At 42.9% G+C, this 14,159-nt stretch overlaps 1 protein-coding gene across 1 annotated transcript in view; it reads left to right on the top strand.

Moving 5' to 3' along the window:
• LOC140203181 (dynein axonemal assembly factor 5-like) overlaps positions 1–14,159 on the top strand; it is a 188,119-nt gene that overhangs the window by 5,833 nt on the left and 168,127 nt on the right. Inside the window, exon 2 of the mRNA XM_072269098.1 lies at positions 4,896–5,080. Within this exon, the coding sequence (XP_072125199.1) occupies positions 4,896–5,080 (185 nt within the window). The remainder of the gene's footprint in view (positions 1–4,895; positions 5,081–14,159) is intronic.

Genomic DNA, 14,159 nt, shown 5'->3' with positions numbered 1-14,159 from the left:
GTAGCGTTAGAGATTGTGGTGGCATTAGAAATGATCTTTCAAAAATCATTGGACTCTGGCATGGTGCCAGAGGACTGGAAAATTGCAAATGTTACTCCACTCTTTAAGAAAGGAGGAAGGTAGAAGAAAGGAAATTATAGACCACTCAGCCTGACCTCAGCGGTTGGGAAGATGTTAGAGTCAATTGTTAAGGAAGAGGTGATGGAGTAATTGGTGTCACAGGACAAGATAGTACAAAGTCAGCATGGCTTCCTTCAGGGGAAATTCCTGCCTGACAAACCTTTTGGAATTCTTTGAAGAGATTAAAAGTAGGATAGATAAAGAGGATGCAGTGGATGTTGTGTATTTGTACTTTCAGAAGGCCTTTGACAAGGTGCCACACATGAGGCTGCTTACCAATTTAAGAGCCCATGGTATTACAGGAAAGTTACTAACATGGATAGAGCATTGGCTGATTGGTAGGAGGCAGCGAGTGGGAATAAAAGAATCCTCTTCTGGTTGGCTACCAGTGACTAGTGGTGTTCTGCAGGGGTCGGTGTTGGGACCGCTTCTTTTTATGCTGTATATAAGTGAGTTAGATGATGGAATAGATGGCTTTGTTGCCAAGTTTGCAGATGATACGAAGATTGGTGGAGGGGCAGGTAGTGTTGAAGAAACAGGTAGGATGCAGAAGGACTTAAACAGATTAGGAGAATGGGCAAGAAAGTGGCAAATTAAATACAATGTTGGAAAATGCATGGTCATGCACTTTGGCAGTAGAAATAAATATGCGGACTATTTTCTAAACGGAGAAAATCCAGGAATCTGAGATGCAGAGGGACTTGGGAGGCCTTGTGCAGAACACTCTGAAGGTTAACTTGCAGGTAGAGTCGGTGGTGAGGAAGGCAAATGCCATGGTAGTATTCATTTCAAGAGGTCTAGAATACAAGAGCAAGGATGTAATGCTGAGGCTTTATAAGGGACTGGTGAGGCTTCACCTTGAGTATTGTGAACAGTTTTGGGCCCCTCATTTGAGAAAAGATGTGCTTGTGTTGGAGAGGGTCCAGAGGAGTTTCACAAGGATGATTCCAGGAATGAAAGGGTTATCACATGAGGAACGTTTGATGGCTCTGGGTCTGCACTTGCTGGAATTCAGAAGGATGAGGGGGGATCTCATTGAAACCTTTTGAATGTTGAAAGGCCTAGACAGAATAGATGTGGAAAGGATGTTTCCCATGGTGGGAAAGTCTAGGACACGAGGGCACAGTCTCAGGATAGAGGGGCGCCCTTTCAAAACAGAGATGTGGAGAAATTTCTTTAGCCAAAGGATAGTGAATTTGTGGAATTTGTTGCCACATGCAGCTGTGGAGGCCAGGTTGTTAGGTGTATTTAAGGCAGAGATTGATAGGTTTTTGATTGAACATGGCAACAAAAGTTACGGGGAGAAGGCCGGGAACTGGGGTTGAGGAGCAAGTAGGAAAAATGATCAGCCATGATTGAATGGCAGAGCAGACTCGATGGGCCAGTTGGCCTAATTCTGGTCCCATGTCTTTTAGTCTAAATTGCGTACTGTATTTTCACAATATGCCTGGGACCCTGATTCAAAAGTGCTTCATTAGTGGTGAAACTATTTGGGATGTTTTCATGAGAAAAGGGACAGTGGTTCCCTTTGGAAGGATTTCCTTCCAAAATTACAGTTTTGTAAGTGAATCCTCATTCCAGCATATTGTGTACAAATAAATATTTTTAGCAAATTTCCATGGATGTACCATGGAGAGCATTCTGACTGGTTGCCTCGCTGTCTGGATGGAGGTGCTAATGAACAGGGAAGTTGCAGAGTCAGCGCCATTATGGGCAGTAGCCTCCCCAGCATCATGGGCATCTTCAATAGGCATTGTCTTAATAAAGCAACATCTGTCACTAAGGACTCCTTCACCCAGAACAAGCCCTCTTCTTAATGCTGCCATCGCGGGGAGGTACAGGAGCCTGAAGAGGCGCACTCAGTATTTCAGGAACAGCATTTCCCTTCCACTGTCAAATTTCTGAACAGATCAGAGTTCAAAGTAAATTTAGTATCAAAGAGTATATCTGTCATCATATAGATCCCTGAGATTAATTTTCTTGTGGGCATACTCAATAAATCGATAGAATAATAGTCCTAATAGAATCAGTGAACACTACCTCACTTTTGCTCTGTTTTTAACTATATAACCATATAACAATTACAGCACAGAAACAGGCCATCTTGGTCCTTCTAGCCCGTGCTGAACTCTTACTCTCACCTAGTCCCACCGACCTGCACTCAGCCCATAACCCTCCATTCCTTTCCTGTCCATGTAGCTATCCAGTTTAACTTTAAATGACAACATTGAACCTGCCTCAACCACTTCTGCTGGAAGCTCGTTCCACACAGCTACCACTCTCTGAGTAGAGAAGTTTCTCCTCGTGTTACCCCTAAACTTTTACCCTTTAACTCTCAACTCATGTCCTCTTGTTTGAATCTCCCCCACTCTCAATGGAAAAAGCCTATCCACGTCAACTCTGTCAATCCCCCTCATAATTTTAAATACCTCAATTAAGTCCCCCCTCAACCTTCTACGCTCCAAAGAATAAAGACCCAGCTTGTTCAACCTATCTCTGTAACTTAGGAGATGAAACTCAGGTAACATTCTAGTAAATCTTCTCTGTACTGTCTCAATTTTGTTGACATCTTTCCTATAATTCGGTGACCAGAACTGTACACAGATCTTACAACTTGTAACTTATAATTATTTTTTATATATTGCACTATTCTGCTACCGCAAAACAGCAAATTTCACGTGTCTCTGATAATAATCCTAATTCTGATTATTTTTTAGCATAATAGCTATTTTAATAATTGGAGGCTACAATTTATGGACCTGTACCAATAATTATCAGAATATACTTCAAATGAACCTGCTGCTTCCTGAAGCTTGAAATGGTACAGTAATTGCAAAACATTCTGTCACGAAAATATTATGTTTCTGATAGCAAATATTGAAACTGTTATATTATTTGCATTTGGACATGCAACAGTTTTGCACAGTACCCAAGGTTGAGAAGGTACTCATCAAAGTGCATAAGTGTTGTGAGAACCTTTTGTGGGATAAAAGATTCTCTGAAGTGATGTGCAAGAGAGCCAAGATGTTTGTGATGTGTATTGCCTAACGGTGATCTTAATGAATGTCATTTGATAATTCTCATTCTGGTTCAGTTACGCCAACTGGGATGCCCATCCAAGCGAAAGCCTATTTGCCTCCGTTAAGCCCGTATCCCTCTAAACCTTTCTGTAGCATGAACCTGTCTGAAAGTCTTTTGAATATCGTAATTGTATCTGTCTCTATCACTTTGTGTAAGGTAAAACTAAAAAACTTGAGTTGCAAATTGATCCTTCTGGTCCAAGTGTTTTGAAAAGGTTTCAATGCTACATTTAGAAGTATTCTTAGGAGCTTATGAAGATTTGGCATGGCATGGGATGGCATGGTAGCATAGTGGTTAGCTCAACGATTTAGCGTACAGGTGACCAGGGTTCTATTCCCGCTGGTGCCTGTAAGGAGTTTGTATGTTCTCTACGTGACTGCGTGGGTTTCCTCTGGATGCTCAATTTCCCTCCCACAGTCCAAGGACCTACAGGTTGGTAGGTTAATTGGTCATTGTCAATTGTCCCGTGATTAGGCTTGGATTAAATTGGGGGATTGCTAGGCGGTGTGGCTGAAAGGGCTGGAAAGGTCTGTTCCACACAGTATCTCAATTTTAAAAAATATATCTAAATCATTGACAAACAACTTTAGAGTTGCAGTGGAGAGTATCTCGACTGTTTGCATCACAGCCCGGTTTGGAAACACCAAGGCCCTTGAATGGAAAATCCAACAAAAAGTAGAGGTTATCACAGGTAAAGCCCTCCCCAGCATTAAGCACATCTACATGAAGCATTGTCACAGGAAAGCAGCATCCATCTTCAGGGACCCCCATCACTCAGGACATGCTGTCTTCTCACTGTTGCCATCTGGGAGAAGGTACAGAAGCCTCAGGACTCACACCACCAGGTTCATAAACAGTTGTAACTCTTCAACCATCAGGCTCCTGAAGCAAAGGGGATAACTTCACTCAACTTCACTCGCCCCATCACTGAAATATTCCCACAACCTATGAACTCACTATTAAGGATTATCTCATGTTCTCGATATTATTTATTTATTTATTATTGTTCCTTGCTTGTCGTATTTGCACAATTTGTTGCCTTTTGCACTCTGGTTAAATGCCTATGTTGATGCAGTTTTTCATTGATTCTATTATGGTTATTTTATTTTGGATTTATTGAGTATGCCCACAAGAAAATAAATCTTAGCGTTGTATATAGTTAATTCCGCTTGTGGAATTAAAATCCTTGTTCACTTCAAAAATATTTCCATGCTCAGCCTTTTATTTCATTTCACTGCAAACACCAAGAGATGCCGCATTGAAACAAACTCCATTACAAAGGACTTGCAGCAGTTTCTCTGTGATAATGACATCTACGTCATGAAAAGTTTTCATCTTGACTCTGAATGTGTGTGTTTCTGGATGAATGAGATAGTTTAATGTCACATACTGCTGTTGAGATTTGAAAGCTGCTGCTACTGAGGTCATGGGACAGTGCCTTCAAAATTGTTGCATGCAAAGCTCAGCAAATCTTTCAAGAAAAATGAGCCCATTTGTTATGGAAGATGTTTACTTTGCACATTCAATTGCCAAAAAGGAGCAGTAGTGTTTTTAAGAGATCTATTGTAAGTCACTGTAGAACTGAGTAAAAAAAAAGAAACGTATGAATGCAAAACTAAAACGCATTTCTCCTCTGGTGGAAATCTGCCCAACAGTCATCATTGTTCATTGTTACTTCATATTTTCTTTTTCAGAAACTTTTCACATGCAGTCTGAATCTCTAATAAAGCCGTTGATGCAGACCATCTCCCATCAGCATTCAAAGGTCCGCGTGTCCGTCATTCAGACAACAGGAGCAGTCATTCAGTATGGCAATGGAAAGTCTGTCGATGATGTTCTCTCTCATTTGGCACAGCGTCTCTTTGATGATGCACCACTGGTGAGGGGAAAACTCTCTGTTACTATTCATTTTACGTAATGAGAGGATGCAGGCATTTTGCTTCTTGCTTTTATTTGACACCACTAGGCCTCTGTGCTTAGCGATTGCAGTTTTCTGTTTTCAGCCCCAATAAACAGAACAAGTGAGTTTCTAGCAGTGAAGCTTCAAATTTATCATGGAATTTATCCTTGAATTTCTTCCTTCATTTAATAGAGCAATAAAAAATACCTTTATTCATAAATGGGTGGTAGAGATTTTGTTAAACTATAGCTGATTTGATTGTTTATTTAAAATAGATTATTCAATTACAGGTTTCCCCCGCCATCCGAATGTAGAGTGTTCCTATGAAACGGTTTGTAAGCCGGAACGTCGTAAAGCGAAGAAGCAATTACCATTTATTTATATGGGAAAAATTTGTGAGCGTTCGCAGACCCAGAAAATAACGTACCAAATCATGTCAAATAACACATAAAACCTAAAATAACAGTAACATATAGTAAAAGCAGGAATGATATGATAAATACACAGCCCATATAAAGTAGAAATACTTTTCCATAATCATTGCTGCACTGTTCTCCGTAGCGAAAATCTCACGCACGCGCTCTCGGCAGAAAATCTCATGCAAGCGCTCTTGGCAGAAACAATCTCCAGTAACCTTTAAGCTATGAAGCTGCCAAATCATACCAAATAACACATAAAAATACACAGCCTATATAAAGTAGAAATAATGTATGTACAGTGTAGTATCACTTACCAGAATTGGGAAGACAGCGCCGAGCACAGATGATGGTGTATTAGGCTGAGTCGTAGGAGGTTGGGGTGGTGCAGTGGTCCCCACCCTCCCGGCCGCCGACTGATACATTGCTGCGAAGCATGCAGGGGTACAGCAGTAGCCGGGACGCACCCAATACATCTTTAATAAAAAAGCCGAAATAAGCTAATTAATTAGGTGCCGCCCGGCACGTAAATGTCAGCCCAGATCAGAGACGATGTAATTAATTAGCTTGTTTATTTCAGCTTTTTTCTTAAAGATGCACTGGGTGCATCCCGGCTACTGCTGCATTCTTTGCGGATCGGTATCGGTCCACGGCCTGGATGTTGGGGTGGTGGGACACTGGGGTGTCATCTCATCGTCGTCTGTTTCCATCAGGGCAGGCAGGTCATCTTCTTCACGTTCAGTTCCTGGACGACTTCACTTTTGGTCCGTTCGCTACTGCATTTGGTTTCGATTGTTATCCTTTCCTCTTCCAATTGCATCAGCTCTTCATCTATCAGTTCTTGGTCATGGGATGGCAAAACCTCTTCAACATCATCTTCGTCAGCTTCCACAAGCCAAACTCACTTTGTCCTTACTTCGTTCACCACGATTGAAGCGCTTAATTATGTCTAGTTTATGCTAAGTGTAACACCCTTATGAGCTCTTCTAGGCTTTTCCGATACCGTAGAACTCATCTTGCAAACGGCTGCTCACAGGCACATGCTTAAGCAATGCCAGCTAGAATGCAGTTCCGAATCTGGGGGAGGAGTTTGGCTGCTCGGGGTGTGCGCTGCCTTTTTTTTGTAACAGTGAAAACACCTTCTGCTAGCGAACACAGGGAACTAATGTAGGTCTTTTGTAACAGCGAGGTTTCGTAAAGTGAACGTTTGAAAAACGGGGAACACCTGTATCATTATCTGATAAGTTATGAGGCTAATAAAACAAAGTATTATACCCAAAATTACTTTGTTGGAAAAGGATGGCTCTCCTCCACCATTGATGCTGCCCTTGCCTGTATCTTCTCCATTTCCCAGACATCTGCGCTCACCCCATCTTCCTGCCACCTTAACAGGGATAAAGTTCCTCTTGTCCTCACTTACAATCCCATGAGCCAACCTTGGCCTGGTGGGTGACACTCTTGCCATGGAGTAAGAATGTTTAAACCATGTTTAAATGTTTTCTATTGCTTTTTTCAGAGGACACTAACTCATTCTGGACAATCATTCAGTAGGAACCTAGGAGCCCCTTAACTGCTTAACCTCCCAAAATAATCTTCTTTCTAGCATGAGCTTTGAAGTTGACTCATGCACAGGCTCATGGTGGAGGGACATTATAGCTTCAATGCCCACATTACCTACTCTTAGAGCATTTGTTTAATAGTAACCAGCAGCTGCTTGTTTCCTTTGAAATGGCACCAGAGCCCATCGCAACCAACGGCGATGTCCTGCTGAAAACTTTCAAAACTACTATTTTTAAATATGCTTCTACTACTAAACTGCATGCAGTTGGAGTCTATAATTTGCATTTTGATTATGTGTTTTTGGGCTGTCTGAGCAATCTGGTGCTTTTGCCTTCTCTGGGGGAATTCGACGAGGTTGAAAGCAGAGTGTGCGGCCTAAAAGTGGAGCATGAAACCACGATTAGCTCTATCACTTCTTGCTGATTAAATCATCAAGCAAGATTAAAATTGACGAAGACAAGAGCAGAGGGTGAGCGGGTGCCCAGCACTGTCTGCCTGTGTTTGACCATCTCTCTCTCTCCCTCCCGCTTGCTGCTGTTGGAGAAAGGTGCAGGGATCTTGGGTCCCATCCTGTGAGGTTTGATCACCATGAATCATGGCTGTTGACTCATTTTTGGCTGTATGGTTCATGTTGCATATGCTTCTGGATTCTGGTTACTTTTTTTTTATGCTGTTTTGCACGATTTGATCGGGATGCTTTGGCGTGGACCAGAGCGCTTTGGTACAGACTTGCTGTGCAGAGTACAGTCAGTGAACGACGCAGTGCTAGACCGGACTGAACTGAATACTCCTAGACTGTATCATGGACTCTGCAGCTTGATGTTTAATATCCTATGTATTATCCTCTCACTTTTTGCTGTTTGTTCTTTTTTTTTCATGTGTTGGGGGTTTGATGTTTTCTTTGAATGGATTCCTTGGTGTTTCTTTGTTTTGTGGCTGCCTACGGAAGAACGAATCTCAAGATTGTATGCTATATACATACAATCTTGAGATTCTATATACATAATAAATGTGCTTTGAATCTTTGAATCTCTAAGCCTGAATCAAAGAGGCATCTATAGCACAGCCTGTATCTCAGTTTTGTTTATTTAAAAAATATTCATTTTCATAACCTGATGAGCTAGGAGGCTAATAAAACACAGGAAACTTTTATACTCTCAATAATTTTGGTGGAAAAAGGTGCCATTCACAGGTTCCAACTTTGGCCTGGTGGATGACACTTGTCATTGAGCAAGAAAATTGAGTAGTGAGGCCCTTTAACAAAACTTGTGTATAGGTTGATATCTTCAAAAAAAAGGCAAATTCAGCTGTGGTATCTACAGAGAGATTATCACCGCCTACTGTCTGTCTACTCCATCCATGCCTCTCATAATCTTCTAAACCTCTATATCTCCCCTCAGCTTCCACTGAGGAAACAACCTAAGTTTGTCCAACCTCTTGTTATAGCACATGCGTTTTAATCCAGGCAGCATCCAAGTAAACCTCTTCTGCAACCTCTCCAAAGCCTCAACATCCTTATAGTGGGGCAACCAGAATTGTAGGCAATGTTGTTGTTGTTCGTCCTTCGTAGTCGAAGATGACCATGGCTTCAAAGTCAAATGGGAGATTGGTGGCTGTGGGTCCGGAGGTGACTGATGAGGCCAATCTGGGCTCTGAAGGCTCGCCCACATGTGTGACCAAAGTGGGTGGGTGCTGTCGTGGCAGTGGATGCTGCTCGGGCCTTGCGCACAGCACACTTTCGTTGCGCCTCGATGATGCGCCTGACTTCAGCTGCACGGGCTCCTGTGGGGATCTTGCTGCGCCAAGCTGGACGGTCGAGGGCAAGCGTCTCCCACGTGTTGATGTCGACACCCAGGCCTTTGAGGGATGCTTTGAGGCAGTCTTTGTAACGTTTCTTCTGCCCCCCGACTGAGCGCTTGCCCTGACACAGTTCTGCGTACAGCAGCTGCTTAGGCAATCGACTGTCTGGCATTCTGACCACATGTCCAGCCCATGTGGCTTGGGCTTTCATCAGGAGGGTGTAGATGCTGCGGAGCCCAGCTCGTTCCAGGATTTCCGTGTCGGGGACTTTGTCCTGCCACCTGATGTGGAGGAGTCTGCGGAGACAGCTCAGGTGAAAGTGGTTGAGCTGTTTGGCGTGTCTGCTGTAGACAGTCCAGGTCTCACTGGCGTAAAGGAGGGTGGTAAGGACCACTGCACAGTAGACCTTCAGCTTGGTGGTAAGGCTGAGTCCTCTCCGCTCCCAGACGTTCTCACGGAGTCTCCCAACTGGCTTTGGCAATCCTGTTGTTGACCTCAGCGTCTATGTTCACTGCGCGAGAGAGTATGCTGCCCAGGTAGGTGAAGTTGTCGACTGCCTGGAGGTTCTGGCCCTTCACCGTGATGCACGGCTCCTGGTATGGCTTTCCTGGGGCAGGCTGGTACATAACTTCGGTCTTTTTGGTGCTGATAGTGAGACCGAAGTTGTCGCAGGCTTGTGAGAAGCAGTCCATTTCACGCTGCATCTCCTGCTCTGTGCTGGCGTTGAGTGCGCAGTCATCAGCAAACAAGAAGTCTCTGATGACAGTCTCTCGCACCTTTGTAACTGCCTGCAGGCGCCTGAGGTTGAACAACCTGCCGTCAGTCCTGTACCTGATGTGGATTCCTTCTTCGTAGTTACAGAAGGCATCTGTCAGCATGGCAGAGAATACCATACTGAACAGAGTCGGGGCAAGAACGCAGCCTTGTTTGACGCCATTTGTCACTGGGAAGGCCTCTGACTCGTCGCCGTCATCCAGAACTTTCACCATCATACCGTCGTGGAACTGCTGGACGATTGTGATGAACTTGCTGGGGCAGCCAAACTTCTCCATGATCTTCCACAAGCTTCTCTGCTGACCGTATCGAAAGCCTTGGTTAGATTGACAAAGGTCACGAAGAGGTCACTGTATTGCTCCTGGCATTTTTCCTGGAGTTGGCACGCAGCAAAAATCATGTCCACGGTCCCACTTTCAGCACGGAAGCCGCACTGGCTTTCTGGGAGCAGACCTTGCTCGAGATGTTGGAGAAGGCGGTTGAGCAGGACGCGGGCCAGAATCTTCCCCGCAATGGACAAGAGGGAGATGCCTTGGTGGTTGTCGCAAGACTGGCGGTTGCCTTTCCTCTTGTAGGTGTGCACTATGCTGGCATCTTTCAGCTGTTGCGGGACCTGTCCTTTTTTCCACGTGGACTGGAAGAGTACAGTCAGCTTTTGCATCATGACTTGGCCTCCTGCTTTGTATACCTCAGCAGGGATTGCATCGGGTCCTGGCGCTTTGCCACAGGAGAGTTGCTTCACTGCCTTCCTGACTTCATCTACTGTGGGGAGGGTGTCGAAGTTCTTGTTGATCTCTACCTGGGGCAGGCGGGCAATGGCCTTGTCGTTGATGTCGGCAGGGCGGTTAAGGACGTTGTTAAAGTGCTCAGCCCACCGATCCAGAATCTGCTTCTTCTCTGTCAGCAGCTGCGTCTCATCTGCGTTGAGGAGGGGTGAGGAGCCGGAGGACTGGGGTCCGTATACAGCCTTAAGCGCATCGTAGAAGCGCTTTATGTCGTGGCTGTCTGCATAGCCCTGGATTTCATCGGCCTTCTTGCTGAACCAGCTGTCCTGCATCTCGCAAAGTTTTTTCCGCAACTTTCTTCTTGCGTTGGTAAAGGCATCTTTCTTGGCTAGCGACGTGGGGTCATTCTGATGCGCTCTGTAATGTTGATGTTTCTCCGTTAGTAGTGCCTGTATTTCTTCATCATTCTCATTGAACCAGTCTTGGTTTCTTCGTCCTGACGAAGGGTCTCGGCCTGAAACATCGACTGCACCTCTTCCTAGAGATGCTGCCTGGCCTGCTGCGTTCACCAGCAACTTTTATGTGTGTTGCTTGAATTTCCAGCATCTTCAGAATTCCTGTTGTTTGGTTTCTTCGGGTTGCTGGTCTGAGATGTTCGAGGGCGGTAGTGTAGACAGCCCTCGAACTTCATATACTTCATATGTGGTCTAACTAGAGTTTTATAAAGCTGCGATATAACTTCCTGACTATTGAATTCAGTGCCTTAACTAATAAACGCAGGCATGCTATTTGCCTTCATAACCACCTTATCAACCTGTGTAGCCACTTTCAGAGAGCTATGAATTTGGACCCTAAGATCCCTCTGCTTATGAACATTGTTAGGGATCTTGCCCTTAACAGTGTAATACCTCTTTACATTTGACAAATCAAGGTGCAACACTTCACATTTGGCCAGGTTAAGCTCCATCTGTAATTTCTCCACCCATACCTGATCTATATCACACTGTATTTTTTTTTTACCAGTCTTCAACACTATCTTTGTATAATCTGCAAACTTGCCCACCCATCCACCTACATTTTCATCCAGGTCACTTATATACAATCACAAACAGCAGAGGTCCCAGTACAGTTCCCTGTGGAACACCACTCATCACAGACCTCCAGCTAGAATAAGGCCTTTTGACCACTACCCTGTGTCTTCTATGGATAAGCCAGTTCTGAATCCAAACAGTCAATTCACCATGAATCCCTTGCATCTTAATCTTCTGAATGTGCCTTCCATAAGGGACCTTGTCAAACACCTTACTAAAATCCATATAGATAACATCTTCAGCTCTACCTTCATCAATCACCCATGCCACCTCGTCAAAAAACTGAATCAAGTTAGATGTGGAAAAGCAGTTAAGCCAGAAAAATGACTGTGAGAGATCACATTGTACTATTCAATGCAGAGCAGGTGATTTCTTTTGGTATCCTGGACCATACAGTGTATAACCCTTGACTGACATCAGTGTAAGAGGTTTTCAAAAAGACTGCTACATCATTGATTCATCGATCAACACTCAAGTTTATTTTTTCCAAGGATCTTTTCTTTTTATTCTATTTTGGATCATTATCTTGAATTATAGAGAAGGAAGCAAGATAAGAAAATGTTTTTATCCAAAAGAGGTTATATATTTTCCTCCGTGGATCAAAGGGAAAATTGATTTTTTTTGCTCTTTCTATAATAGGCAAGAGTCAAATTACATTGTGTTCTTATCAATTTCCCATGCTACTGTATGCAGTTGTCAAACGCACTCAGTGGCCACTTTATTAGGTATCTTCTGTACCTAACAAAGTGGCTGCTGAGTGTATGTTCATGATCTTCCGCTGCAGTAGCCCTTTCACTTCAAAGTTGAACGTGTTGTGCATTCAGAGATGTTCTTCTGCACACCAAAGTTATAATGCATGGTTAGTTGAGTGACTGTTGCTGCCTTGTCTGCTTGAGCCAGTCTGGCCATTCTCCTCTGACCTCTCCCATTAATAAGGCATTTTCACTCAGAACTGCCATTCACTGGATGTTATTTATTTGTTTTTCACGCCATTCTCTATGAACTCTAGAGACTTGTGTGTGAAAATCATAGGAGCTTAACAGTTTCTGAGGTACACAAACCACCCCATCTGGCACCAACAGTTATTCCACGGTCAAACTCACTTAGATCACATTTCTTCCCCGTTTTGATATTGCTCTGAGCAACATCTGAACCTCTTGAACATTTCTGCATGCTTTTGTGCATTGAGTTGCTGCCACATGATTGGCTGATTAGATATTTGCATTAAGGAGCAGGTGTACCTAATAAAGTGGCCACTGAGTGTATGCACATTTAACATGAAGTACAACTTGGAGGAGGTAGATAATTGGATTAGGGGATGCAAATCCAATTCCCTTCCATTTTAAAACATTTGCTTTAATACTGTATATTTCATTTAAAAATCTGCATGCACTTTTGGATTCAACATACCTTTGTAAACTATTCTTAATTAATTGACAGTGTCCTACCCATGTAAGTTTCTTTTCAGAAATATTCTGATTGCAAAAATTTGAAACTTCCTTACCTCGTGCTTAACTCCTGGCCCATGATATAACCCGTGAAGTACAGTACTGTGCCAAAGTCTTAGGCATATGTTATTAAAAAATCAGTAAAGTGAAGATGCTTTCAAAAATAATGAAATGGAACATTTCTAAATATCAAAAATATTATTATAAAGAGCAGTAAACAGATCAAATCAAATCTAATTTGGTGTGACCATCCTTTGCCTTTAAAACTGAATCAATTCTCTTAGGTACATTGTTATGCAGTTTTATAAGAAAATTGGCTGGTAGGTTATTCTAAGCATTATGGAAAATTTGCCGCATTCTTCTGCAGACATTGGCTGTCTCACTTGCTTCCACCTCCAGGTAATCCCAGACATCCTTGATGATATTGAAATCAGGACTCTGAGGAGGCCATGTCATCTGAAACCATAGGAAAAAATCTAGGGTGCTTAAGACTTTTGCATTGTACTGTATATGAACTTTCATGTGAGGAGTAAATTATCTCCTTTCCTTGGTTAGTAATTGTGATAAAATGATGCTGCATACTGCTGATAGTGTTATTTCATCATAATAACCACTCGAGGCCAAAAGTAATCTTTCTCCATTCAAGAGCATAAGGAACAATTGTTGACTCTCAGTCCTAACAGCTTCAAGCTCAAGGCTCATGGCCAAATTTCACAAGACTGATGAGATTTGTAATCAATACAGAAACATCAGAGACACTGTGTAAATGACTAATGGTAGGGAGTGATTTCTAACTTTGTAATGTATTACTGGTATTTTGATCTTGGGGTTTGACCTGAGTCCTATTGTTTTCTATTGTCCTGCACTTTGAATTAAACCATTTTAAAAAAATAAGTTGGGGAGAAAAATTCTCAGAATGTGCTTGATGCAGATAGCTGTGGACAATTCGAAGTGAAACAACATTTGGTAGTGTAATATTTGATTTTTGTTGATTGAGACAGCTAATAAATTTTCAATCATGGTTGTTTCTTTTGGGTTATGAAAAAAAGAAATAATAGTTGGCTGTTCAGCCCTGTTAGTCTCTGCCTCCATTCATTTCAAACATGGCTGATCTAATATTAACTCCATCAATCTTCTCTACCAGAATAGAAATCAGATGCCCTCTAGCTGTCATACTTATGGGAAGCGTAATAGTAGTAGTAGTACTCCTCATCCTCATTCCCCCCCCCACCCCCACCCCAGGC

The sequence above is a fragment of the Mobula birostris genome, chromosome 9, assembly GCF_030028105.1.
Source record: "Mobula birostris isolate sMobBir1 chromosome 9, sMobBir1.hap1, whole genome shotgun sequence".
NCBI lineage: Eukaryota > Metazoa > Chordata > Chondrichthyes > Myliobatiformes > Myliobatidae > Mobula > Mobula birostris.
Note: the sequence above shows the minus strand (reverse complement) of the source record. Positions and strands in the feature narration are given on the sequence as shown.